The sequence below is a fragment of the Chamaea fasciata genome, unplaced genomic scaffold (genome assembly GCF_029207755.1).
Source record: "Chamaea fasciata isolate MVZ Bird 193981 ecotype frontalis unplaced genomic scaffold, bChaFas1.0.hap1 SCAF_22, whole genome shotgun sequence".
NCBI classification, from domain to species: Eukaryota; Metazoa; Chordata; class Aves; order Passeriformes; family Sylviidae; genus Chamaea; species Chamaea fasciata.
The window spans coordinates 7,375,755-7,402,400 of record NW_027094107.1 but is presented as its reverse complement, the minus strand read 5'-3'; the positions used below and the strand labels follow the sequence as shown (position 1 = coordinate 7,402,400).

At 47.0% G+C, this 26,646-nt stretch overlaps 1 protein-coding gene across 3 annotated transcripts; it reads left to right on the top strand.

Moving 5' to 3' along the window:
- The first annotated feature begins 1,677 nt into the window (after window positions 1-1,677).
- Window positions 1,678-25,720, top strand: RNF128 (ring finger protein 128). 3 transcript variants are annotated; one of them, XM_066202503.1, is made up of 8 exons: window positions 4,434-4,876; window positions 14,233-14,480; window positions 16,459-16,530; window positions 17,089-17,171; window positions 19,540-19,636; window positions 20,443-20,620; window positions 21,997-22,013; window positions 22,664-25,720. In XM_066202503.1, the coding sequence occupies exons 1-8, from the start codon at window positions 4,435-4,437 to the stop codon at window positions 22,760-22,762; spliced, it is 1,236 nt and encodes a 411-aa protein (XP_066058600.1). In that variant the 5' UTR covers window position 4,434; the 3' UTR covers window positions 22,763-25,720. The 3 variants fall into 3 exon arrangements, with proteins under 3 accessions (XP_066058602.1, XP_066058600.1, XP_066058599.1); XM_066202505.1 differs by lacking the exons at window positions 4,434-4,876; window positions 22,664-25,720 and adding an exon at window positions 1,678-2,212 and having other exon boundaries at window positions 21,997-22,271; XM_066202502.1 differs by lacking the exon at window positions 22,664-25,720 and having other exon boundaries at window positions 21,997-22,271.
- Window positions 25,721-26,646: the final 926 nt, after the last annotated feature.

Sequence of the window (26,646 nt, the reverse complement as noted above, 5' to 3'; positions counted from 1 at the left end):
GAGTGCTCTGCAGCTTCCTTTGGCTTTAATTCTCCTCTCCTTGGTGCTCAGGGGGTGGTGGGCTTTCCAGTATCTGCTGATCCTTCTGCCTGCGACAAAAATACTGACTTCACTGTCATGGATAGCCCTGATTGAAAGGGGCAATTGCAGTTTCGCTGAAAAAATTCAGGTGGCAACCCGAAGAGGTGCAACAAAGGCAACAACACCCTCCTGATGGCACATCCAGGTGAGTGAAAGGGTTCTCCTGCTGTTCATTGACACAGGTTGAAAGGCCAACTAGTTTGGATCCCGAGTCTGTCAAAACAAGTGAACTTTGCCATGTCTAGCCAAGACACGGAGTCTTGAACCCTGTGCAATGTCCTGGGAATCACCTTTGTTGCTGCTGTGCGTTGTCACTGCTGAGGGGGAAATACTCTGGGAGCACATGTCCTGTCTCTATAACCCACAGCCAGCCGAAGTGTGTGCTCTAAAATCTTGCATTTGCAGCTTTCTGGTGTCTCCAGCATTGCTTTCAAAGCAGAACAGGGGCAAGGCAAACTGTGTGTAGCTAATGATACTGTAGAGTGTGTAAAACTTGCTAAATCCTAGAGCTCCAAGGTAAGATCAATTTGGAATGACTGGGATGCAGAACTAGTGCAACACAAAAAGGGGAGCGTATAAGGAAGGGAATTAAAAGATAGAATAGATGTGAACATCTTGTGTTCTTTCTTTCCATTTTTATTTCACATCTGGAAAGCTGTCTGGCTTTTCCAAGAATCTTCACAGTGATGTTTGCTTTTCTCAGGACCCTTTTCTGGAGAACTAGCTCAAGCTCCTGTCACAGGATGTGCCTGCAAATTGCAGCTTCTCTTGGCTTTCCACACCGTGCGTGCAGCACAACTCCTGCAGCAAACCAGGACAAAGGTGTTGAGAACTTGACAACTTGTCCTTTGTTTTCCTGGTGGACCAGAGGGTTGTGCCATGGGTAGGGTTTTCATTGTTACTGTTCCGTGCTAAGAAAACAAGAGGTGGCACCAGGGATTGATAGGGAATGCAAGCCTGGCTGAATGCAGAGAAGGAATCTCCAGAGCCTGCAGCCAGAAGTGGAGAGTTGTGTGATAATTATTCCAGCCTCTCAGTGGGCATCTTGCAAGTGATGAGGAATGTGAAAATGGTCTGACAGAAGCTGTTTGTTTCTGAGTTCAGTGTAGATGGTTCCACATCTCGTGCATTGGTGCATCAATCAAGAATACAATCGGTTCATTTGAAGCGCCAGAACAAGCTGGGGCTCTCTGAGTAGACAACTGCAAGAATTTGAAAAGGAGAAATGCAGGGAATGACTTGGTAAACCTTGCCTGGAAGAAGGGTAATTTTTTTTTCCCCTAATAATTACTAATACATTCCCTTTACTTTTGACCTTCTTAACAAAGCCATTAGCATCACAGATTCACCCTGGAGCGAGAACCGCGGGCTTATGTAACTGCGTGAAAGACGAGCTGTTCCTCTGCAGGGACACTCAGGTGGAAACAGGAGCATTCTCTGGGGAATTTGCACCGTGCAGGGAGAGGAGGAGGAGGAGGAAGAGAAGGATGGGCGCTGCGCGGCAGGAGCAGGAAGCTCGGCCCGCAGGCCGTTCCCCGCGATCGCCGGGCGTGTCCCCGGGACTCCGCGCCCGGCCCCGCGCCTGAGCTGCCGGCACTGCCGGAGCTGCCCTGGCCGCTGTCACATCCCCGCCGGGACCGGGCAGCGGTCTGTGATCTTACCGTGGTCACCAGCAGTGGAAAATACCTCTGGACATCTCCGTTTCCCGCTGCTGGGGAAGAAGCAATGAAGCGAGTCGAGAAGTTCTGGTTTCTCTTTCTCCTGATGGATTTTTTAATTTGGTTCCACACTACAGAGACAATTTCTGTGACGGCCTCTGTCAGTTTATTCTACTTCAACAGCACCAGCAACAGGACTGTGTTTGAGCGCTGTGACTGTGGCCAGTATGGCTTTAATTCTCCTCTCCTTGGTGCTCAGGGGGTGGTGGGCATTCCAGCATCTGCTGATCCTTTTGCCTGCGACAAAAATACTGACTTCACTGTCACGGAAGCACCGTGGATAGCCCTGATTGAAAGGGGCAATTGCAGTTTCGCTGAAAAAATTCAGGTGGCAACCAGGAGAGGTGCAATGGCAGCCGTGATCTACAATTCACAAGGCAAAGGCAACAACACCCTCCTGATGGCGCATCCAGGTGAGTGAAAGGGTGCGGGCACCCGATCATTTCTTTCTCTGAAGTTGGCTCTGAGGAGCCCGGGGTGTCTGTGGGTGATTGTTGCTCTGATCAAGAGATTCAATTAGAAAAATAACGTGTTATGCAATTCGAGTCTTGACTCCAGTGCTTAGTCAGCAAGGCTCTGCTGTTCCATTCTGTGCTTGGTACAGGGCAGGCAAAGGGCTGAGTGTCTGAAGTTAGTCCTGGTTTTCACCTGTACAAGCTGCAAATTAATTTAGACAGTGGTGCAGAGCGACCTTCAGTGTTTGTTTTGAAGGCACCAGCGTATTTTTCGAGGTGAGAGGAGACAAATGAACCTACAGGTGTCTTCAGCACAGGTATGTGCTTTGCGGATTGCAAGATAGATCTTGTTGGGTTTTTTCCCTGAATTTTCCTAATGCTGAGAGCCAGGAAGTTCTCAGTGTGAGATACGTGGCTTCAAATAGGTACAACTGGCTTGTGGGTTTTAAAACATTTCATCTCTGCTGGGGATTCCCAGGCACCTGAGCCACTCCTCGCTGAGCAGGCCGGGATGCACAGGGACTGCTGGCCCCTTGCAGCTTCCCTGCCAGACCAAGCAGGGCTGGTTGAGCTTCTCCTCAATCAACACCCTTCCTTCCATCACCAATCCTTCTCAGGGCTGCTCTCAATCCCTTCTTCACCCAGCCTGTGTTTGTGCTTTTCAATCATACCATGTACTGTAACGCACACGTGTAAGAGACTGTGGCTAAGCCCTATGCTCAAAATCCCCAGATCCGTAGGGAATTTTGTATTCTGAGAAGGCTCCAACCTTGGGTTCAGTTTTGTGTGAGTGAAAACGCTAGAGCTAAACACCCCTAAAGTTTTGTAGACATTTGAGTCTGAGCAGATTGACGGTTGTTGATTGCGTAAAGCTTTGACTGTATTTTCAGAGGTGTGTTAAGTTTTTCCCTCCCCCTACATGGAACGGGTTTCAAACAAAACCCCATTTCTCTGATTGCTCATGGATTTACTTCTCATTATAGCTGGAGCTGTTACTGTTGAAATAAGTTGTCTACTTAGATGTGGAATGGGAAAATGAAGGTTTGTTTAGGTTGTGACAAAAATGTTCACTTAGTAAGCAATATTGATATGGAGCAAATTGAGATAAAATGAGCTTTATCTGCTCTTCATTACTTGCTCTGCACGCTGCTATTGCAGCAGCACAACCAAACCAATCTCCCAGTGGTACTGAGCTGCCAAAACCTGTAGCTGCTGTGCTGGTGGAGGGGTTGGTTTGGGGTTTCTGGCCTCAGCCTGTATCTCCAGGGGTGATGGATGCTGAGGTTTTTGAGGCCTGTTAGGACTGTGGAGTTGATTTGGGCTGTAAAGTAAGCTGGGTTTCCATGCTCAGACGCTGTTTCTCCCTGTGCCCTGCACTCTAACCAGCTCAGAGAGAAGCAAAGCACAAAACTTTTCCGTAGGTAACTTTTCAGCAGCAAAACATCTCTTCCAATGCAAGGAGCTGAAGGTCTTGGAAGGTTGTTTTCCAGTTTGCACAGGCTGATGACAGAGCTGCTAGGGTGTCCACTCGCGGCGGGGTTACCCCGGTAGCGGGCGGTGGTGTGCGGTGCGGTGCGATGGTGCGGTGTGCGGTTCGGTGCGGTGGCGCGGTTCGGCGCGGTGCGGTGCGCTGTCCCGGCGGTGCGATGGCGCGGTTCGGCGCGGTGCGGTGCGATGGCGCGGTTCGGTGCGGTGCGGTGCGCTGTCCCGGCGGTGCGATGGCGCGGTTCGGCGCGGTTCGGCGCGCTGTCCCGGCGGTGCGATGGCGCGGTTCGGCGCGGTGCGGTGCGCTGTCCCGGCGGTTCGGTGCGATGGCGCGGGTCGGTGCGGTGCGGTGCGATGGCGCGGTGCGGTGCGGTGCGATGGCGCGGTTCGGTGCGGTGTGGCGGTGCGATGGCTCGGTTCGGTGCGGTTCGGCGCGCTGTCCCGGCGGTGCGATGGCGCGGTTCGGTTCGGTGCGGTGCGATGGCGCGGTTCGGCGCGGTTCGGCGCGCTGTCCCGGCGGTGCGATGGCGCGGTTCGGCGCGGTGCGGTGCGATGGCGCGGTTCGGCGCGGTTCGGCGCGCTGTCCCGGCGGTGCCGGGGGCGGTCCGCGGCGGGGGCGGCCCCGCTCCTCCCCCGGCCGGCGCGGCGGCGCCTTTAGGCGGAGCGGCGGCCGGGCCGGGCCGGGCCGGGCAGGGATGCCGTCGGGGGCCGCGCTGCTGGCGCTGGCCGCCTTGCTTTGCGCCGTCCCTCCGCTCGGGCCCCGCGGGGCGGCGGCGGCCATAGCGGCGTGGACGGCCTGGCTGAACGTGTCGTGGGAGAACGGCGCGGACCGCAACCGGAGCGGCTGGGAGGCGGGCGAGAGCGGCCTGTACGGGCTGGACTCGCCGCTGCAGCCGGCCGAGGGGCTGCTGGTGCTGCCCGACAGCCCCGACGCCTTCAACGCCTGCAGTGCCCTCACCAACTTCAGCGGGGCCCCCGCGGGCGGCGGCTCCCCGGGCTGGCTCGCCCTGATCGAGCGCGGCGGCGGCTGCTCCTTCGCCGACAAGATCCGCCTGGCCGCCGAGCGCGGCGCCGCCGCCGCCGTCATCTACAACTCCCGCGGCACCGGCAACGAGGTGCTGCCCATGTCCCACCACGGTGAGCGCCGGGGAACGCGCCGGGATCGCCGACCGAGCGCTGCGGGAGCGGCCCCTTCCCTCCCTCCCTGCCTCCCTGCCTGCCGTCGGGGGTGCGGGGACAGGGCACGGCCCGGCCGCACATCCGCGGCTCCCCGGCAATGTCAGCCGGGAGTGTCGCTGCTTCTCCCGCACCGCTGGAGTTTCTGCCCGGACTGGCCGGTGCTGTTTCGGGCGCTGATGGTGTTGTGTTTTTTTCTCTCTGATTAATGAGTAACCGTGTCCGAAATCTCCGGTGGGGCCGAGGGCGAGTGGGCGCTTGCCGAGCACGCACTCGGTGTGCGGGAGTCACGATCTCCGCTTGGTTTGGGTTTCTGGCCTCAGCCTGTAGTCACCAGAGGTGATGGATGCTGAGGCTTTTAATGCCTGCTAAGACTGTGGAGTTGATTTGGGCTGTAAAGTAGGCTGGGTTTCCATGCTCAGGCTGTTTCTCCCCGTGCTCTGCACACTAACCAGCTCAGACAAAGTACAAAACTTTTCCGTAGGTAACTTTTCAGCAGCAAAATGCTGCTTCTAATGCAAGGAGCTGAAGGTCTTGAAAGGTCGTTTTCCAGTTTGCACGGGCTGATGACAGAGCTCTTCTCTTGCTATATAGAAAGTCTCTTACTTAGTGGAAGGTTTTTCCTGACCTGCCCGTCTTTCAAATGGAGAACGAGATTTGGCTGGTTTACGTTAATGTTACCTGAGAAACAGACCTGAAAGCTGTGTAAGTGCCTTCTGGTGACAGTCCAGGCAGGTGCCCTGTGTGTGACAGGGTGAGTGGCTTTGGTGGCTCTGTCCAGCTGTTGGACAGATGTGCACCCTCCTGGGTGTGTTGGAGTTCTGTGTAGTGACACTGCTTTGGGAAGCCCCATCTTCTGGAGAGAAACTGAACAATTAAGATGAATACAAACCAATGAGTGGCTTGAAAAATAATTATATCCCTGCAGCAACCCTCTTGGAAGGGGTGGAAAGGATTTCGATTAGCAGTGGAGGCAGGTGTCTGGTGAGACGAGAAAACAGTAGCTGCCTCTGGAGGTTTGCTGTCTTAGTGAGCTTGTAGTCTTAAGGAGCTGTAGGAGTGTTGGAACTCTGCTTTGAGAATTCGAACCACACGGTCTGGAAAGGCTCTGGCCTTTCTGAGGCAAGGCTTTCTTATGTAATCAAATAATCAGCTGACAAATGCTATTGAGATCTGGCTATTGCTGGGCGAGTTCCTCCTGCTGAACTGACAGAGTGTCCCTGCCCTGAGCCCTGTTCCCTGGGCCTGCCTTGTCCTGCAGCTCTTGCAGGAGCTCCCTTGGCACTGCTGGCCTGGCTAGGTCACTGCTGAACCTGTTCCTGAGGGGAAGGACCGTGTGCTCCTGCCCTTCCTCTGTCCTGGCTGCTGGAGGCTTCCAGCATCTTCACCTTGCTGGGAGCTGCCTCTCGGAACGAGCCGTGGGCTCTCTGCAGGGTTTGCTCCAAGAGGAGCTCCCTCCTTTCCTGTGCTGTCCTTGAGCTTTCTGCTGAGGCATTTACATCAGACTGGCTCTAGCTGTCCTGATTATCCTGCATGATGGGATGGATACTCGAGGGCATGTTGAAACTTCCCAGCTGAACCACCGACAAACAGGACAGGGACTCCTTGGAGAAGACAGCTTATGTCAAACCACTCATTTAATCTGCCCGACTCCTCCTTGCCGTGTCGTAGCACAATTACCGAGCTAAGCTTGGGCTAAGCTTGTTGCTGCTGTAGCTTTTATTGCTTGTCCTTGTTTTAGTCCCTCACTTTCTTTCCTGTTCCACCCTCCCTTTTCTTTTTCTCTGGACTCGAGTTCTTTTTCTGTCCCTGTTCTTGGCTCTCCCCACAGCGATGTCCTCCTTCTGCCCACGGGGCTTTGGGGACACTGTCACCACAGTGACCACTTGGGCCACCCCTGCCTTGTGGCCCTGCTGGGGCCCAGGGCTCTCTGGTGAAATTTGACAGACCTTGCAGGCTTTGAACACAGTATGGCCAAGATAGAGTGAGCCACAAGCCGTCCATATTCCCTGTGTAAAGCTGATGAGCTCAGCCCGCCGCGCTGCCCCTCAAACCCAGGAGGTAAGAGCTGGTCATGCTGCCCTGTGCAGGGCTGTGCTTTGGGATGGCTCCTCTCTGCTGGCCCCACTGGTGGCACCGGGTGCTCTGACTGTCCTGGAGCCCGTGGAGAAGGTGGCTGTGCTCATTAGAGAGTGGCCTTTGTGCAAAGACAGCTCCTGCCATGCCTGTGGTGGCTGTAGCTGTGCTGCCCGTGACTTCACAGTCTGGGTTTCCTGTTCGGCTTCATTTCTGCTCTGACTGGGGCCATGTGCCATTGAATGAAACCAAACAAGGCCAAGCACTTCCTCCAAGCTGAGGCAGTGGGAAGTGCCAGGAGATGCTTTGCTGGGGTGAGGGGGAGTTGAGGCAGCAGTACCGGGTACTCTCACCTGTGGGGCATGGAGCTGGCACCTGCCTGGCAGAGAAGGAAGATTTCTGTGGGTGGGCTCTGATGAAGTGTGTGGCACTCGAAGAACCTTGGTAGTTCTTTGGTGGAACTTGGAAGAACAGCACAAAGTTATTAACAGAGGCTTGCTTATCTAAAAGTGTAGTATGCCTTTTTCTGGGGAGTTCAAACTTGGCTTTTGAAGCAACTTTCTTGTTTAGAGACTTAAATGGGCCTGTATTTGCAGCAATGTTTGTCCTAGTCATCCTGCTTACAGAGACTTTTTTCCTTATAATCATCATGTTTAGTCTGATGAATTCTTTATTGCATCAGTGCTCCATATAACCTTTTGGTGCACTAACTTCTAAAAAAAAAATGAATCAACAAAAACAACCCAACAAAAGCAAACCACTGTGGCAATTAAAGACAACAGAATGCAGTGAGTAACCAAATCAGATATGATCAAATCCTGCCTAATCATCTTTAACGTGTAGAACGTCAAGAATTTATGGAGTCCAAAGTAAAATTTGCTTTGTGGTTTACAAGTACAAACCCCTATCAATGAGCAAACTTGAGTTTTAGCTGTGCACATTTTAAGATGGTACCACTCTGTGTCAGGCTGAGCAGGGTTTCAAAGTACAGCTCTGTGTGCTCATAATTGCACCTCTCTGTGTAATCTCTATTGACCTTCTGAAAAAGACATTTGATTGGAGAAAACCAGCAGCATGTGGGGAAAAAGTGCAGGGCAAGAGTTGGTTTGTGTTAAAGGTGGACCTTGCCTTAAGGTAGAACCAGGCTGTGAGGTGGCTTTGGCTTGAGGGCATGGTGGTGCCTGTGGGAAGCATTCTTTGGTGTTGAGCATTTCCTTGCAGCTGGTGAAGAAGGGTTCTTTGCAGGTCAGAAAGCAGCTGTGATAATTTTCTTTCTTGTGGTGTAACTCCAGACTGGAGAAGCACATCACCCGATCTGCGGAGGGCTTGTTCTGGGGGAACACAGCTCAATGATTCTGGCTCGAGCAGTAGCAGCGTGTCCCAGGCTAACGAGGTCTGGTTCAAGTGTAAACTTGCATCAGTGGGTGAAAGGGGAAGGAAAGGTGAAAAATGTCACACTTCTACTTCACTTGTTCTGCAGGAATTTCACAGAGGTGAAGCCTTACCTCCATATGCTTAGAGAAAACAGTGCATGGCAGAAGTGTCTGCATGTGCTTTTTGTGGTCTGGGATCTTCAGAAAGAAGCTAAAACTTTTCCAAGGTATCCAAAGGCTGATGTGACCTGTAAAACCATTAAAGATTGAGTCAGAATCTCAATCCCCAAGGCAGGCTGTGCTGAGACTTTGTAAGCTTGTGTAAACAAATGGTGCACCTCTCTTGGCAGTGAGTGCAGACTTGTGCTGAGGACATGTGAGGAGAGGAATGAGGATGGAGGAGCCAGTTAATGACACTTCCTCTCTCAAGTTCCTTGGCCACGCCAAATGAGCCTCTGCAGATCATGAAGCCTTTCCTACAGTTCCTTTTTGAGAAGGATCCTGCATGCACCTGCTGTGCCTGGATGGTGTTTGCAATCTCTAGGGCCTGGAGTTTGCAGCTCTTTGCATCCCAGAACAGCTTTTTGATGTGTATGTGCTGCAACTTTGTCTTCATGCACTCAGACTCGGTTTGGTTCTGCTGGCTGCCTGGTTTAGAGTAAATTAGTGTCACAGCCGTAGTGGCGTTCAGAGAAGCAACTGCAGCAGGTGGGTCTGGCTGGTGACCTCGGGGGATGGTGTGACAGTGCCTGGGGCTGCCCCCAGCACTGCAGGCTGTGAGCAAGCAGGAGGAGCACTGAGAAACTGGGTGACAATAACTGGTGCTACTGACAGCTTCTGATCCCTGCCCTTGCTCTTCGTGATGTAATTTAGGTACTGTGCTGTGGAAAACTGTAGGGTAGGCACCATCCCTTGGACAGCCTGGAATAGGTCTGTGAAGTGCCCTCGCACTTCGCGTTTACTGGGCTGCTGAAATGTGAAAGGATGGATTAAAATCCCAAGTGACACAGCTGTGGTAGCAGAGGCTTCATTGTGAGGGACATCGTGTCACTAAAACAATGACAATGCTTGTTTGCCTCCAGCCTAGAGTGTGCTGGTGAGCACACAGCAGCCAGCTCAGCACAGCTGTGTCCAGTGGGAGCTGACATCCTTTCACAGACAGACGCTTTCTGCCTGGGACTCTGCCCACTTTACATCATTTCACCAGTGGCTGTCTCAAACTCACTTGTTCCCAGTGACCTCTGAGCTGCCACCAGCGTGTGCTGAGCTCATTCTCATTCAGAGAGGGTGAGCAACGTATTTACTACAGCAAAACTGCTGAAGACTCTTGAGTAAAGTCACCAAACCATTCTCATTAGGGTTTTTTTGCTTGCTGTTTCTCCAGGAGGTTTTGGGTGCTGTTTGCTAGATTTAAAGGTGGTATTTTAGTCTTGCTGGTGGCACTGTCCAAACAGCGTGTGAGGAGAGGCTGCTCTGGCTGAACCTGCTTTAGCAGGGGGCTTCAACTGGATGATCTCCAGAGGCACCTTCCCACCCCAGCCATCCCATGATTTTGTGTGAATTGCTTCCCCCTGTATGCTGAAAGGCTTCTGCGTTTAGCAGGAAGAGATCAGACGTTGTGCCATATGTCAAGTAAAGCAAGCTGAAAGTAGATTTAATTAAGCTTTGGTAATAGTGTGGGGAAAAAGGCAGTTCAGTCAAAACAGTTTAGATCCTAAAGGGCTGTAGCTTTAAATAACTGCAAAATAACCTGAATGTAATTTTTTTTTTTTTTTTTTATCTTGGTGCCAGGTGATGCTTGGGGTGGAGAACCTGCAAGCAGGGGGAGAAGGAGCAAGCCTGCGAACTCAGTTTATCCAGGCTCGTATTGCTGCTGAACTCTGGGTTCAATCACCCTCCCCCTTGCAAAGGGGAGAGCTTATCTCAGGGCAATAAAGGCGTTTCCTCTGACAGTGTCTGGGATGGAGGCTGGTTGTGGGGATGGGCACATTCCTGGTCAGATTTTGCCTTGTGCCTGTGGATGACAGCAATCAACACTTTATTTTTTTAACCAGACTGTACCGTGGATGAGAGCAGAGCTGGCCTGCAGAGCCTGGTTTCGTTGAGGCCAGGGAGAGCCCTCAGAGTGGGGGGTGCTGCTGAAATTTGATGGCTTTTATGTGCAGTGCTGGCCTGTCATCTGAGGTGAATTACGTAACAGGTAATACCAGCTCAGGCTGTGTACACTGTTAGTTTATTTTTCCTCCTACTGTAGCAGATAACAGCAAGCTTGTACCAGCCTGTTTGATAACCACCAGAAATCCCGTTTCTTACTACTCAAGTACAGCCAGATAAGCAATGTTCAAGACATTGTATTTCTTTTTTTTATACACGAAAGATAGGTTATCGGACACTCCTCTTATGTGCCTGAGGAGCCAGGTGTGATAAACTGGTATGAAATGGTTGGAGTGTGAACTGACAGTGTCTTTTGTGCGAAAGAACAGGAGGTAGCTTGATCTCCTAATGCCTTTTTTGCTGATGGTGGGGTTGGAGGGGTGCCAGGGAAATCCCTCTAGCTCCTTTGACTAAGGCATAAGGCACAACTATTACTGATCTGTGCTGCCAGCACCATATCTTAGAGATAAAAACAGTGATCCAGGCACCATTTCATCTCCTGAAAGAGCCTTCAGATAGCATTTCTGCTGTGGTTAAGGAGAACCTTCTGTTCTTGGAGAATTCAAACTCCAAAGTCTGCACTTCCCTTTTTTTTTCTTTCTTTCTTTTTTTAGTATATGAAACATTTAAAATCAAAAGTAATTTTTGAGTGAGGGCAGAGGAGGTGACTTGAAGTTCTTGAGTTGGCTTTGGTCAGTGGATTTGTTTGGCCTTGAGATCTCTACCTTGCCTTGATGTGTTTTAATGCATTAATAGATTGTGATTTTATTGTGAGAAGTCAGCATTTTTAAGGCACAGATTAGGTACTGTTGCATTCCAAATAGAAGTGTTCTCCAGGCCCTACAGCTTGCTTGGTTCAGGATAGATTTACCTGTAGCACACAAAAATGTAGCCCTGGATTATGATAATCACATTAAATGAACGTGAGAAGGCAGGTGTGTACTGTGCAAGAGTTAATGCTCCCTGCTCTATGCTCCCCATGTACATCTCATTTCTCTGCTGACTTGTCAAAGCTGTCACTTCATGTTTAGGGGCAGAACAAGTGAAGCCTTTGCAGGGCACATTTTTGTCTGCGTATTGATACTGCTGTAAATAGATGCAGCTCCACTCTACATCCAAGTCACACTGATCCAGAGGGGTGAAACTCTGATCCCAATCATGCACTCTCCTTGTGGGCCCAATGTGCTCTTCCCTGCCCCAGCAAACCGTTGGGGTTCCTGTGCTTCATCATTTCCTTTAGATTTCACCCAGCTGCTGCCTTACAATTTGGGAGGTGCCCAAAGAGGCAGGTTGTGTTTTCCTAATGAGTTGAGTAACTTTCCCTCTCCATTTTCACAGAAAATGGGAAAGAGGCTGGGAAATGTTTAACTGAACAGGTCTTGCTTCTGTTTAGCCATGAGCTCATTATCAGCTAAACAGGCAGCAGATGAATTTCACCTTCTGGTGTCCCTTAAAAACCGTTTCAGAAGCTTCAGTTGAACCACAAAAGCTGACACCTGGGCAAAGAACTTGCGTTCCTCTGAGGTTTTTGCTGTGCGCAGCTAACCGACTTCCCTCTGCTTTGCTGGAGTCTGTGGTGGGGAAAATGCTGAGGGCTGAGAGCAGCTGCTGTGCCTGAGATCCCTCTGCAGGTTTCCCCTCAAATAAATACCTCCTTCCCTGCACGATGGCCAAGCCCTGCCAGGAGCCTGGTGGCTTCAAGGCCACCATTACATTTTTCAGTGCCTGTCATGGTGGAACCCAAGTAGCAGCTCAGGAAGTGTTGATCCTCTTGCCTTTGTTACAGAAGCACAAAAGCTCTCACAGACATGTGCTGGTGGAAATGGGCACTCACTTGTGTCCTCCTTGTGCCAGTGTCAAAGCCACCGGCTTTGTGCTCATCCAAAGCAGAGCTGAAACTGCGACAGAGATCTCTGAGAAGGGTTAGTGAGGATTGCAGCTGTCGTCTGATGGCATCCCTGTGAACTCTGCAGTCTGAAACTTAAATGGAACGTGTTTCTTTCTTTTAGGGTAATTAAGCCTTGTTCACAAGGGATGGCTTAGTAGCTGCAATGGTTAATGCTGTGCTGTGTCTTGTGCTGTGCATAACCACAAGACTGATTTACTGTGAGACATGCAGAAATACAGGGGAATAGGGTAGAGCAACCTTTTTTACTTTTTTGGCATGCTTTTTGTTTTCTCATTGTTGCAGCCTGTTCTTCCACACTTTCTTCCATGCTTACGAAAGCAAATCTCAGCTTCTGCCTTCTGACTCCAGCTCATTTTATATATGATATAACCCCGTGTTCATCTGAAAGAGTAGTTGCAGTCTGGGGGACTTAATTTTTTTTTTCTATTCTCTGTGTGATGTCGTTGTCTTTACAAGGAGCTTCCTGAATAAAAGATGAGTTTTGTCCCACTGAGGAGAGTTGCTTGCTGTGTTGGATCACAAGCATTATGTGAACAAGCTGGAAAACCAATAAACACTTTCTCTAATGACAGCCTTTGTGGTTTAACACCAATTCTAGGGGTTTTTTGGTAGCTGAAAATTGAATAACTTTCAGCAGAGGGAAATAACTTGAGTAATTCGGCAGATGGAAAAACAATTGGTCTTACCATTAAGGAGTGTTTGGCCGGGGGGTTAGCTAAAAATAGCACTTTGTAACAGGCTTTATTCTTCCCCCATGCAATGTCTATTATGAATGTTGAGCAGTTGATGCTTTAAAGCAGTGAGGCTCCTGATTAGCTGGTCTCAAATCTGCTTTTCTTGTATTTAGTTTAGAGAGAGAGCAGTGATAATTTACTCATCACCCTTTCTCCTTTTTTTTTTTCCTCCTCAGAGCCTCTCTGTTATATTGGGACTTTCTAATGTTTCTACAAATGGTATCAAGTGTCCTCAAGGCTTTGCATGTCACTGAAAGGAAACCAGTTTGCTCTGGTGTGTGTTTGGTGACTGGAGGTGCTTGAAATTTCTTCCTACCGCAAACACCTTTGTTCCTTTGACTTGTTGTGATGTTCAACTAAGCCAATAAACCTGTTTTAACCTGCTGTTAAAATCAGGATGGCATTTGGCATCCTGCCCCCAACTGTTTAAAAGTGGGGCACACCTCCCTTCATATTTGCTTCCCTCTCAATCTGCAGTAGAAACTCACAAAAACACTTAGAATTCACAGTGCACTTTCCCTCAATCATTTCTTTATTGCTGCTGAAAATACAGAAGTGAGGGGTGATCAGTGTCTTTGGTTGCTCTGGGGAAGTACTCAAAAGTGCTGTCAAATTTAGAGAAGAGGTGTTAAGAAGTAGCAGGGGAGCAGGGAGGGAGTTGGATCCATTACAGGAAGCAATCCCTATACAGATATCACAATCCCCAGTGACCTAACTCTGCAGAGGATTTATTTTTAACTCCTTGTAGTTCAAAGGCATGTTAAAATGTAAATGCCAAGGTGTTGTGTCTAAAATAGGAGGGTCTGTGTCTTATGTAGGAGTGAGGAATGCTGTGGAAAGGAATGAATTCTAAACATGGTTCATTTACCTGTGCTGCTCTCAGGTAATGGGGTATACTTCCAGCTGGACAAACCCATAGTGGTGACACTTGTTCCATCAGTTCATATTTAATCTATAAATGCCATTCAGAAACTTCCCACAGCCATTTCTTGCCCCCTTGAAGCAGGACATCCAAGGCAATGCCTGTGATACGACACCTGGGCACTGAGCATGGCTTCCCCTTGTTTGCAGGTGCAGAAAAGATTGTTGCAATCATGATTGGCAACCTGAAGGGGATGGAAATTCTGCGCCGGATCCAGAGCGGCATGAAGGTCACCATGGTCATCGAGGTGGGCAAGAAGCGCAGCCTGTCCATGAATATCTTCACCATCCTCTTCATCTCCGTGTCGTTCTTCATCGTGGCAGCAGCAACTGTGGGCTGCTACGTGTCCTACTCTGCTCGGAGGCTCATCATGGCAAGGGCCCAGTCCAGGGAGCAGGTTGGTTCGTTCTGTTGTTATTATTTTATACCCTCATCTCTCCGTGGTGTGGATCCTGAGGTTTTTGTAAGTTTTGGTTAAGTACCAAAATGACTGAATTTTTTTGATCTTTAAAATGCTAAGAGATACATCTTTGCTTAAAGCTTAAGCTTAGTTATTTTTTTTCATAGCTATTTCTTTTTCACTGTTGGGGCTTTTATAGTTCTAACGTAATTCACATTTCACATTCGCTTGAAAAACTTCACAAAATGCTTTGGCATTCCAAGCTCGAGTATCCTGGTAGACTATTCAACACAAAGCTTCTTCTGCAACCTTTCTCCATCCCCTGCAGGGGTGTTCTGCTGTACTTGCCAAAATCAGTGTTAAAGGTGACTTTGCCATCGATGCATTTAATGAGAAGCAATTAAACTGGTGCCCGTGCAAAACTTAAAATATTGTTTCCAGTAAATTATTAACAGTGCAGCCAGTTGGGTCCCGTCTAATATTCTTGGCCTGACATTAGATGTGTAGATGAGATATTGTATGAGGGAGTACATTCCTAGAAAGTTTAGTTTTCAGTTAATAACAAGTAGTGGTCACAGTTGTGGCCGTGTATGAGAAGTTCTTACATTGCTGCGTTCCTGCTCTGTTGATGTTGCCTCGTTTGCTGCTCAGACTTTTGGGGGCCTCAGTAAACAGCTGTATGTGGCTGCTGCTCTGTGGCTTCAGTCTCAAACCTTGACAAGGACAAGATCTTTCCAAAGTTAGCCATAAGTGACATACAGGAACATATACTGATGTCTTCAGCAGAACTTCACAAACTTCCAAGAAAACCTCAGTTGTTCTTGTCTCTAAACAAATCTGCGTGTCTGCGTTCCTCACCTTTGGAGTGTATGTGTCTTTTCTTTGATAGTTGTCAGCTATTAAACTCTTAAAGCATGCACATGGATACTCTTATCTTAGGGCACGAAAACAATGCTAATACAAAAATAGCTCATTTTGTGCCAGGACTATTTGACAGGGTCCCAGGGGGATATAAAAATCAACTTGTTTGCTGCTTCAGCACAAGGAATCTTACACAGATTGAATGGCCAGTCCTTGCAGGTTTGTTGGGTGTCAGCAACAGACCTCCTCCCACTTGTCCTCCTGTACTTGTGCCACCAGTACTGCACTTGGAAAAGTTTCATGTAACTGAGCTAATGTGCCTAAGGAGAAGGAATGCTGGAAAGCCAACAGTGCAGAGCTCCTGCCCACAGCAGGGGCGTTGGGAAGAGGCTTTTGGGTTCGCTGCAAGACTTGGGTCTAGTCTGTCCCTGAGGGGAGTGTTGTGCTGTGTCTGGCACTGCCAGAGCTGCCTGAAGTGCACAGAGTAGGAAGAGGAGAGCCCCATTCTTTGAGTCAGTGGAACAGCACCAACCTGTGACCTTTAAACAGAGGTTGGCTCCTGGGCTAATCCCAGGCACTGCAGGGACAGCTGGACAGCAACAGTTGCCAGGCAAGCTGTAAAGCAGTGCAAGCAGAGGAGTAGTTCAGGGTGTATTGGTGCCAATTGGTAAAGAATCTCTCTCACCTTTCACCAGAATGTTTGTGGCAGGAAGGTGTCCTAAAGTGAATATAACATCAAACGATTGTTGAACACTATGTTCTAAGTCAGCTTGAAGGCTTCTGTTTGTTTTGGCTGGGTCTAATGTGATCAAGGTATTACCTTGCATCCTCTCCAACTAGAAAACCCTTATAATTCCTGTGCTTTGTGAAAAGTTTAGCTACAACTGAAGCAGATGTAAGTGCCATCTTGGTGTGTCGTCCAGTCAGCAACCGCATCAGTATGTCCCAAAATTCTGTTTCATGTAGTCTCCAAATAGAATGGTCGTGATTACTCGGCTTGTTTTGGTAACATCTGGGTTTTAAAAGTGCTGCCTGCTTGCAGTGGGCACCTGGTAAGTGTTGGTAAGGGAGCAGGGAGGTGTCTGTGTCTGACCAGCACTGCTTTGTGTCGCAGCGGCGCCTGAGGGCCAGGGCCAAGAAGGCCATTGAAGAGATGCAGCTGCGCACCCTGAAGGAAGGGGACAAGGTAGGAGTGACCCTGGGACCCCCCTGACCTACAGCACAGCCTTTGCCTGCAACCCAGGCAGTTCCCTACCACTGGAGAAGTCTCTCTGAGCCTGTAACTCTGGGTAGCAGAGACAGGGTCTTTTTCCGGGCCTCAAGATTTATATTCGTATAAATCAGTTTATTTTGTTGGCTGCCTGCTCGTAGTCTTGCTGATGTGAGAGGACCTGATTTGCTGGCAGGGATGCTTAAACATAAACTAGAATCTAATCAGCTTCCCTGCCTCTTCCTGTAACTAAAACTGGAGGTAGCAGTTTCTAAACCTCTACACTAGTGCCTCCAGTAATCCAATAACAGTTTCAGCTGGAATTCTAAACCACGGGTTTAAACTTTCAATGCTTCTTTTGAAGTGCCAGCTTGAATGTGAGTAATCCACAAAATGTGTTTATATAGGATTATATTTGGGAGCATCATGGGTGACTCTAGCTAGACCCCTTCCTTTGTCTGCAGGAAATCTGACTGGAGTTCAGGGGAAGCTTTCAAAGTGTGTTAAAGCTGTAAATTCATTTCACTGTTTTAGGAAACTGGTCCAGATGGAGATTCCTGTGTCGTGTGCTTTGAGCAGTACAAGCCCAATGATGTGATGCGTGTTCTGACTTGCAAGTAAGTTGTCTTCCAAACTGCCCCTTTACCCAAAATTCTGCCATGTTTGTTAACAAACTTGCATCAAGTTGTTGTGCAGTGAGAATTCTTGACTATCTATCAAAACCATATTTTGAACAACAGAATACACTCCCCTGTGTGGGGATTCACACACATAACTTGGCAGACCACAGTGTCCCCACAGTGTCCACAGGGACTTTTTAAGGATTTCTTCCTTTTCTACTGTATAAGAATATTACCACTAACTTGCAGGTAATTGGCAAAATGTTGCCCTTTAAATTACTGTTTACTAAGAGGGTTGGGTTTCTGCTAAATTTGTTAAACCACGCTGCCTTTTGTAGTTTAGAAGAAAGCATTTCTATTCTTGTGTGCATCCTCTGAAACAGAGACCAAAATAGAGCTATAGCAGTTTATTTTTTCTAGAGTTCTCTCCTGCTGTATCTCACTGCTGTGGAAGCCCAGTAGTGAAGCATTCAGGCTTTAATGTGATTGCTCCTAAGGTGAGCAATAAAGCTGCCTCAGGGCATAAGGAAACTTGTTCTGTGGGATTTCCCCCTGTGCCTGCTGACTGGAACTGCTCTGGCCAAGCTTATAAAATCAGAGGGCTGTCACATGAACTACCCAACTTGTGCAAAGAAAAAGGTGTCATAACCCTTAGGGAAGGTTATAGGAAGCTATTTTGATAATACAAAGTTGGTCTGCCAAGGAGTTATCAACCAACTCTCTTGATCTAATGCTTAATACTTAAGAAAAAACCCCAAACTGAATAACCTTTCAGGCATGTATGTTAATGATTATCCAGTTGTCTTGTCATGTTTATGCTTGTGGGTAATTTTGTTTAGTAATGGACTAAGTGCCACGAGTGCAGAAACTTGTAGACAGGCTCCAGACACTTTGCCTGACAGGAGACCTGACTTGTCATTATTTCCCTATAAACCCTGCTAATATTGATATGAACCTGCAAACAAAGCACGACTTATTTGGGTAAGAGTGGAGTAACAGCTATATATAGAGAACATTGTGTTCTTTCTAAAGTATATTGTGTTCTTTCTAAAGTATAAAGAACATTGTGTTCTTTATACACGAATTTGCTGCATTTGCTATGCTTTTATGTACATTTGTGATGTTTTGTTCCTCTGTGGCCCAAACACAGCTCTCAGAGGCATGTAAGCTTAAACTGACTGCATGGACTTGGTAATCTTTATGAGTGGTGATATCCGCCAGTATCAACCATATTAAATTGTCCCTCATATGAATTATAAACAGATATTTACTGCAAGATCATGCTTGAGGTGGTTGACCTCAACACTGAGACCTTACTTGCTGAAAGCATTTAACTGTGTCTATGAAAGAACCAATCAAAGGAATGTTCCTGTGAGTCACATTGGTGGTATCCGAGTCCCTGGGGTGTGAGTGTTTGCTGAGGGCATTCTTGTCCAGAGAGTCAAACTGAAGGCATTTACAGTTGCAGAGGTTCACAAGTCCAGTATTAAGTTCAAGGACTTAAAATAGGCATCAAGGAAGTTTCAGGTTTTATTCCAAACATGACTTTGGTGCAGCTGGAAGGAAGTGCCAGTTATGTGAGCTGAATTGGAGAGTCCTTGGATCCTACTGGAGTGTGGGCTGCTGAGCCAGATCCTACTGGATGTGGTGATCTCTGCACTTAGCTCATAATAGGGTTGATTAATACTGAACAGTGCTTGTTTGCCTTGCTGTTTCTATTCAGGCTGAGGGAACAGACAGATTACAGGATTCCAAGTCATCCTCCTAAATCTGTGGCCTAATTTAAACCCATTGTGGCACTGAGTGTTTTAATAGAAGCACACATTTGCATCTGTGATGGCTGAGCTATATTTACTTTGAGTGTACAGCCTGCCAGCTATCCACTTGGAATACACAGTGATTGCACAGACACAGTGAATGGGTGGGAGCTCAGTTTAACTTGAGGACATAACTCTGTGAGCTGCTTTGCCTATGCAATTACAACAGAAACAAATGCTATTTAGTCATCTGCATGACAGAAGTTAACCTTAAAGCTAAGGCTGAGATGTCAATAATTGTATCATTTCAATTATCAGCTGGGAATGTATTGTACACAGTTTTGGAAAAACAGCTTTAGACTGTTTAGGTGTAGCAAAAATGATAATGCTGAATTCTAGCAAGTTGTATCAGGATACTAATAAGCACAAACCAGCTACAGGTTGAAACATCAACTCTCCATAACTTTCAGCTGAAACTTGTGGCAAAATCAGGTCATCCATTCCAGAAGGAACAAATTCTTGGTGTTACAAAAGGGTCCTTCATAGCTGGCCACATGAGCAGTGTTCCTGGTATGAACCCTAACCTGTTGGCTACCTTCTCCCACCAGCCATGTCTTCCACAAGACCTGTATTGACCCCTGGCTTCTGGAGCACGGGACGTGTCCTCTGTGCAAATGTGACATCCTCAAGGTGCTGGGTGTTGAGGTAAGCCAGCAGCCTGTCGTGTTGGCAGCTGCCAGTCACAGTGTCACACTGGTGTCCTGACCACACCTGGAGCTTTTTCATGCTGCCTCTAGAGTGCAGGGGATAAGCACAGGTGTTGCCATGTCTGTGGCCAGATGCTGTAGGAATAACTCCCTTTTAGGGAAGCCTGCAGCTGACCTGGTGTGAGTTGGTATCAGAACGTCACAGCCAAAGCTGACTCATGCCTGATGGAAGAATCACTCTCAACTCTTGTGCTCACAGCTAAGGGTGTTTGTCAAACCTTCAGGCAGGCTTTGACAACTCATACTGGCCCTGAAACCAGCTTCTCTTCAGCTGCTCAGTACCTGAAGCCTTTGGAAAGTGAATGTCTCAGCATGTACGACATTTCTGCCACTGCATGATTTCCTAGGATACATCAGGGGTTTCTGATGTGCTCTGTAATTGCTCATTGTTGCAAGTGCCAGAGAAAGATGCTGTTGCCAGTGCCTGATGCTGCCTGGACCAGCTAAAATGTAAGCCAGAGTTTGCCTGGGGGAGGCAGATCTGCACTGAGTGGAAGGAAGGCTCTTTTCCTGATTCTGGGCAAACAATGCAGAAGCTGTGTCTGAGCTTCCCACTCAATTAGGCAGTAACTGGTTTCCACCTCTGATGCTGGAGGTTAACAGCAGAGCTTTGGTTCCATTTCATGTTTTCCCCTCTGCCTAAAAGTGCTACAGACTCAGTCCTTGCAGGCACTGTTCTCCCAGAAAGATTCACCCTCCTGCCAAGCTGTAATTTAACCATTTTCTCTTTTTTTTTCCCCAAAGATGGATGTAGAACCACGGTCTGAGCCTGTGCAAGCCCCAGGATCCAGTGGCCAAAGACCTCTGTCCACTGTCACTGTAGTTAATGAAGAGGACAATCTCAGTGAGACAGCATCATCTGGATATGATTCTGTACAGGGACCAGACGAATCTGCTCAGGAGGCACATGCACCATCAGAAAGTACGTCTGCTGTTTCATCTCCCTTGCTAGATCATTTGTGCTTGGCTGCTTAGGCTGGGAATTAGGGGGAGTTGCCTTCACAGCATCTCACAGGGCTTGACTACTTGGTTTTTCAGGGTTATCTTACTCTTCCCTTTTGTTTTAGCTCTTAGCTCTGACACTTGCTCTTTGTTTTCAAATCAAACACCACCTTAATGTGAATTAAAAGCCAAAGTGTATGAAAGAATAGTTCAAAGTCAGAGGCTTACTACTTCAAGAGCAAAGAGATTTTTCCAAAGATGTCCCTTATCCCTTTGTCTCTTTGGAGATTTCATTTGGATGAGTGAGTGTTGTTTTGCTACTAGATCTGTCTGCTTTAAGTAGTTACTTACAGAAGACTTTTGGGAAGTCAATCTTGCTCTAGCTTAGATGGTGCAGAATAGAGAAGGTACTTCAATTGAATTTCAGATTTGCCAGGTCTGAGTCATCCTTGAACACTTTAGAGCACGTTAATTTGGAAATAATATCAGATTCTCCAAATGCTTAATCTTTTTGAACAAGAGCAAACAAATTGAAAATGTCTCTAGTGCTCAGCTTTACCAGCACCTACTCAGTGTTGCTGTTGGCTTTAAAAATAAAAAGGTTGCAGGTAAACAAATGAAATTAACTATCCCCTGAAATGTGCGTGGCCTTAGGAAGGGGATACTCTATTTCCCATGGGAAGCCTAGCTGATGGGAAAATTTGGGATTTGCTGCCTGTCTCCTGCAGGACACGTTGCTACAGCAAGTGGCAGGTGTTTGGGAGGGCCCTGTTGAAGCACCCCAGGAGAGAAGAGGACACTTTCCTATGAGCTAAACATCAGAAATTGAAATTGCATCTCTCTAAGCAACTCGAGGCTTGCTGGGTTAGTTACATGGGTCATTGTGGTGTGTTCTCACTTGGAGTGGGAAGGACACACAGGGACATCAGCCAGACAAGGTCAGTCTGCAGGGAGAAAGCTTTCCTCTCCAAATCAGCATGGGCCCCTCCAGTTTATCCTGAGGTTGGTCTCTGGGAGTTGCTCTTGATGCCTGCCTTCAGCAGCCTAAAGATGCAAGACCTGCCAATATCCTCCTGGTTGGATTTTGTAGCCTTCTGTGGCTTAAGCACACAACTTCAGCTTGCTCAGCACTACTGAGCTGAGCAGGCATCTCCAGAAAGGACAGGCAGTGGCAAGAATAGGCTCCCAAACTAAAAAGCAGGAGACAGGTAGTTGGAGCATGGCCTTGGATTTCCATCTCTGCAGGAAAAGTGGAGTTGAGCTTGCACAGATCAGGTTTGTTTGGTTTGCTTTGAGGTGGGAACGCTTGGCTGTGGCACCTTTTAACTTGCCTTGACTTGGTTTTCTTCTGCACAGGTGACAACACACATCCTGTAAGTGAGGAATCCCAGCCCTCCACTGAGACTGTCCTTTCACAGGGTGACAACCCGGGTTTTGAGGGAGATGAAGCACAAGTGTGTGAAGGCAGGATTGTTTGTGAAGTCACCTTCTAAGAACATCCCCAGCCACATGGTGCAAGCCTTCTGCAAGGAGCTGCCTACTGCCATTCCATAGAAACCAAAAGTTGCAAGACTGTTGCAGAAAATACTGCATTGGCAATGTTCAGATAAAGGGACTTGTCCAAATCATAATTGTATGGTTTGCCTTTCTTAAAACTGTATTTCCCGCAGGAGTCTTAACACTCTCCAGATAAAGCTGTCTTAAATGTAAAGAAAACCAGCAGATTTTCACTCAAACAAAAATTCCATCTTCAGCAAAGCTTCTCTGCCATGTTTGAGTTAAGTGAGAAGATTTTTTTACGTCATAGTTGTCTCCACTGGGAATTGTTTTTAGTTGGGTTTTTTTGTTGTTTATAATTTTCATTCAAGTGGATTTTCATGGTAAACAAATTTATTTTGATCTGTTCTAATACTTATTTATGAGACAGTTTTGTTTAAAGAAACGTAGTATTTACTGTTTCAGTGCACTAATTTGATAGGAGAAAGTGCAAACTAATGCTTGTCAAACTGGATTTTGTCCACAGTGTCTTTGGTTCTCTAGTAACCAACTGATTCTCTACCTCTCAACTCCAACCTGCCAACCACACATTCCTAAAGGGGAAGAAAAGAGAGCTGCAAGCTGACAGGTCAAATCTGACTTCCTGTAAAGGGAACAACTGCAGGAACTTTTCAAACCTTGTTAATGTTAGTCTGGAAGATCCTCAAATGATTTTTGGAGCTCTCACCATCTCTAGCACCAGCAATATGCCAGAGTCCTGGCCGTGTGGGAGTCTGGGATGACTTCAGGAAAGACTCAGCCGAAGATGAAAAGATAGATTCTTACCAAAGGATCTTTTGTTCAGAAATGATCCAGCCTCTGAGAAATGCTGGACTGTTGCTTTACACTGTCTTGCTCAAGTGCACAAGCTGCAGGGAGATGTCCTGTGAGTGTAACAGAGCTGGAGAAGCTGTCTGTCCTCTGTGTGGAGTTGAGATGGGCTCAAGTAGGAACACTGGGTGCCTCAATAGTAAGTGACTTGGCCTTGTCCAGTGAAGGTAACTAAGGGCATCTTATAAATGCACTTTATTTTTTTACCTCTGCATCTTTGACTGGTTTCTGTTTTTTAGTAGGATTTTGTCTTAGACCCTCCAATAAATAACTTAAGAATCTGGAGGGGGGGGGGGGAAGCAATGCATTTTCTTAGCTTTGTAGTACAAAAGAAATGGTTATAAATACTTCATAATTTGTATTGAATTTGAATACGAAAATGTAAAAGTAAATAAAACTCTATTTTTGATGATCCTGACTGACATAAAATATTACCAGCTCTCATGGAAGCAGATGCTGAATTTGCCCAGTCGTACAGTCTTGAAACACATCCTTCTTTTAGGAGGCCAAAAAGAAGCAGTGTTTGCTCAAAGTGATTGGAATTAGGAGTGCTAATTATGTGCAGGATGCTCCTGTTACATGGATTGAAATTGTGTGGAGATGCTGTAACCTAGTAGCAGTACTCCATGTTAAGAAAATCCAAGCACCTTAGGATGTGCTCAGTGAGCTGCTGAATTGTGCTTCTAGGCACAGACCAGACTGGCTGCATCTCACTTTTCCTTTCTCAGGGTGCTCAGCATCCCTTCCTTACTCCAAAGTCTGTTTGCTTTGAGGAAAAAAACATTTTAAAAATTATTACTTGTCCTTTGTTCTGTACTCTGCTATGATTTGCAGTAAAAGCGTGTTGTTCTCTTGGCTGGTTTGGGAGCAGTTAAGTCTTGTATTTCTTTATAGCTCAGCTCCAAGTCTAGTCTAGAAAATATCAGTTGGTTCTGAGCTCCAGTTGTAAAGCTGGCTATAATCAGGCTCCACTCTGAAGCTGTCATTTGCTGTGATTGCCTTTTTATTCTACCTCTGAAGTGCAGAGCAGTGAAAGGAACAGCCAAGCAGTAAACATGCAGCCCCCGATCACTTCATTCCATTTCCATATGACAAAGCTGGCATAAATTCATTGTGGTGTGTAAGCTCCAATGCAGTAGAATCTTATGAAGATACATTTGTCATTTGTCAGTACAAAGTGTCATTTGCCAGTTTTGCAGCTTAACTTGCAAGTCTCCCATGTTCTTACCTGTGCAGATTTGTTTGTAACTTGTAGCTATGCAAGGGATTTGGTTTAAAAATCAAAGTGGAAGTTTCCTGAACACCACCTCGATACTAAACTTGGGTCTGTTGCTGTCAGACTGCCTTAAAGAAATTTCAAAGATCCACTCCCACTTCTTTGTATTTCCAAGTTTCCACGGGTAGCAGCTGTCTTTACCAGCCCTACTCAGAGGGCTGTGCAGACAAATGTTCACTTGTTTTTGGTGATGCCACGGGCTAGAATGTCTCTGGGTGATGTGTTTATGTGTGTGTGTGTGTGCACTGTGGCATGACAGACACTCTCTTCCAAGCAAGAAGCCAGCAGGAATGTGCCAGGGGTTAGGGTTGTTCCTGAAAAGCAATAAAACCCGCTGTTATTGTGCAATGGTTTTGGGGTTTTCCATGGATATGTTAATGCTCAGGTGTCAGATAATGGAAATAATGAGGCCACAAGTGGTACAGTTGCTAAAATGTCTGCCTGTTGACTCTGTTAATATTCCCGCTGAGTCACACAGACGTGTCAATTGTTCTGTCCCCGAAAAGCAAACTGAACAGGCTCTGGCATCACATCCAAGGGTTTACTCACTCCCTCAGGGAAAAGGGAGGGAGTTACCCCTCCTCTCTCTCAGGAACGCTCTCATTTAGACACTTCAGTGTGCTCTCAAAGAGGGACTGGGAAAGTTTTTTTAACCCTGCAGGAGAAGGAAGCCTTGTTGCCTGGTGCTGGATTACTGTGCTCTCTTGTGAGTCAGGCTTTACAACAGCAGGGCTTCATTTTAAATTTCAAATCAAAATAATACCAGTTTCTCATCTTGAGGAAAAATTTCAGGTGTCCCCGTAGAAATACAGTTTCAGATGGGAATTTTGTTTAAAGCAAGACTTGTGATGAGGGCTGCAAACATAAAAGCAGTTCGTGTCATAAGGGCAGTTGGACTCTTGCCATAAAATTGAGAGATACGGTCCATCTCAGTCTTTAGAGGGAAAACTCTGCACTTCTCAAGTGACCTAACAGTTGGACATAATAAACAAAGACATCTTCCTTGCCTGTGTGATTTATTGTCATTTCTTTTCACGTGTACCACACCAGCACAGAAGGTAGCCCTGCCTTTTCACTCAAGTTTAAGACTGATGCCTTTCCTGTGCAGATGTGAATGGAACTCTTCTGCAGTTTGGAAGAGATCAAAGAAAATCTACTGGCCTCAGCAATTAATTTTGGTTTCAGGGGAGAACTGAAATCAAATTTCAGCGTTCATGGCGTGTGAACTAAAAATTATGTAATACTCCAACTCTGCCCTGGTTGTTCAATTGTTGGTTATACAGAGTGAAGCCAACATTTATTTATATAGCTATTTATTTATGTCATCTTGACATGGTTATTTGAGGGAAGTAATTTACAGTTTCTAGGATAAGTCTAGAATAAATGAAAGAAAAATCCTGCAGCACTAAATGGATCTGTCTTGCTGTAGAATGCATTGATTACACTGTAGCACGATTGTGCACTGATTAAGAAGGTTTTCAAGTGGCTATAAATAAATTCCTCTATGCCCACAGAGGAGCTCTTTGCATCTGAACAGTATTTGATTAAGAATCCAGTGCCCGAGGGAACTGGAAAAGACATTCAAGACCTTGAAACATGGAGAGAAATACAAAACAGGTATTTTCCAAGCAGTAGCATTTTACTGTTAAATATTGATCCAATTAACAAAGTTTGAATGTTACATAAGCAAGTAACATGGTGTCCTAACATGTCCAGTGTGTGTGTGAGAGTCGCCAAACAGGCAAACTCTGGGTAGGAAATGCCAAGGGCATCTCTCCTTAAAATCGGCATCAGAATTAGAAGATCTGTGTGGTCCTTAATTTCCTGTATCCAGGGGCTTGTCTAACTGGGGGAAATTAAATGGTAAACTCTCTGGGAATGCTCTTAGAGGAGCAGGATCCGTGCAGGAGCCACTCAATTCAGCTGGTAAATCCCCAGCAATGTCTGTTACAGTATTGAAGACTGAAGCCTCATGAAGAGCTGTGTGCCAGGGTATCAAGGGCTCTCATAATGTTAGTTACCATGTGCTGGTTAATGGCTTTGATTTTATTTTTTCCTTTCTAGTAAAGGTAGACCACCAGAAATCTGTTGCTCCCTCTTCTGTTACAAAAACAAGTAAAAGAATCGTATTAGGTAAATCTATCTTCACTCCCCAAAGTACAGCTCGTCAATTCTACAGCTTCTGCTGCTGTGGGGCAATGAGTGATTGTAGGAAAAGAAAAAAAAAAAAAAAAAGTCTTACCCAGTTTTGAGGCTTCCTGTGAGTTAAATGTGATTGCACATTTGGGTCTGCTTTCACACTGGTGCTTTGGGTAGGTGGAAGTGAATGGGCATTGCCAAATAATTTCTGTGACTGCTTGGCA

What these genes read in the sequence shown, in the direction of transcription:
- RNF128 (XM_066202502.1), top strand. Translation starts at nt 4,435, where the DNA reads ATGCCGTCGGGGGCCGCGCTGCTGGCGCTGGCCGCCTTGCTTTGCGCC. An exon ending in GGGCCCAGTCCAGGGAGCAG is followed by an intron (nt 14,481 to 16,458) that starts GTTGGTTCGTTC and finishes TTTGTGTCGCAG; the next exon opens with CGGCGCCTGAGGGCCAGGGC. An exon ending in GGCACATGCACCATCAGAAA is followed by an intron (nt 20,621 to 21,996) that starts GTACGTCTGCTG and finishes TCTTCTGCACAG; the next exon opens with GTGACAACACACATCCTGTA.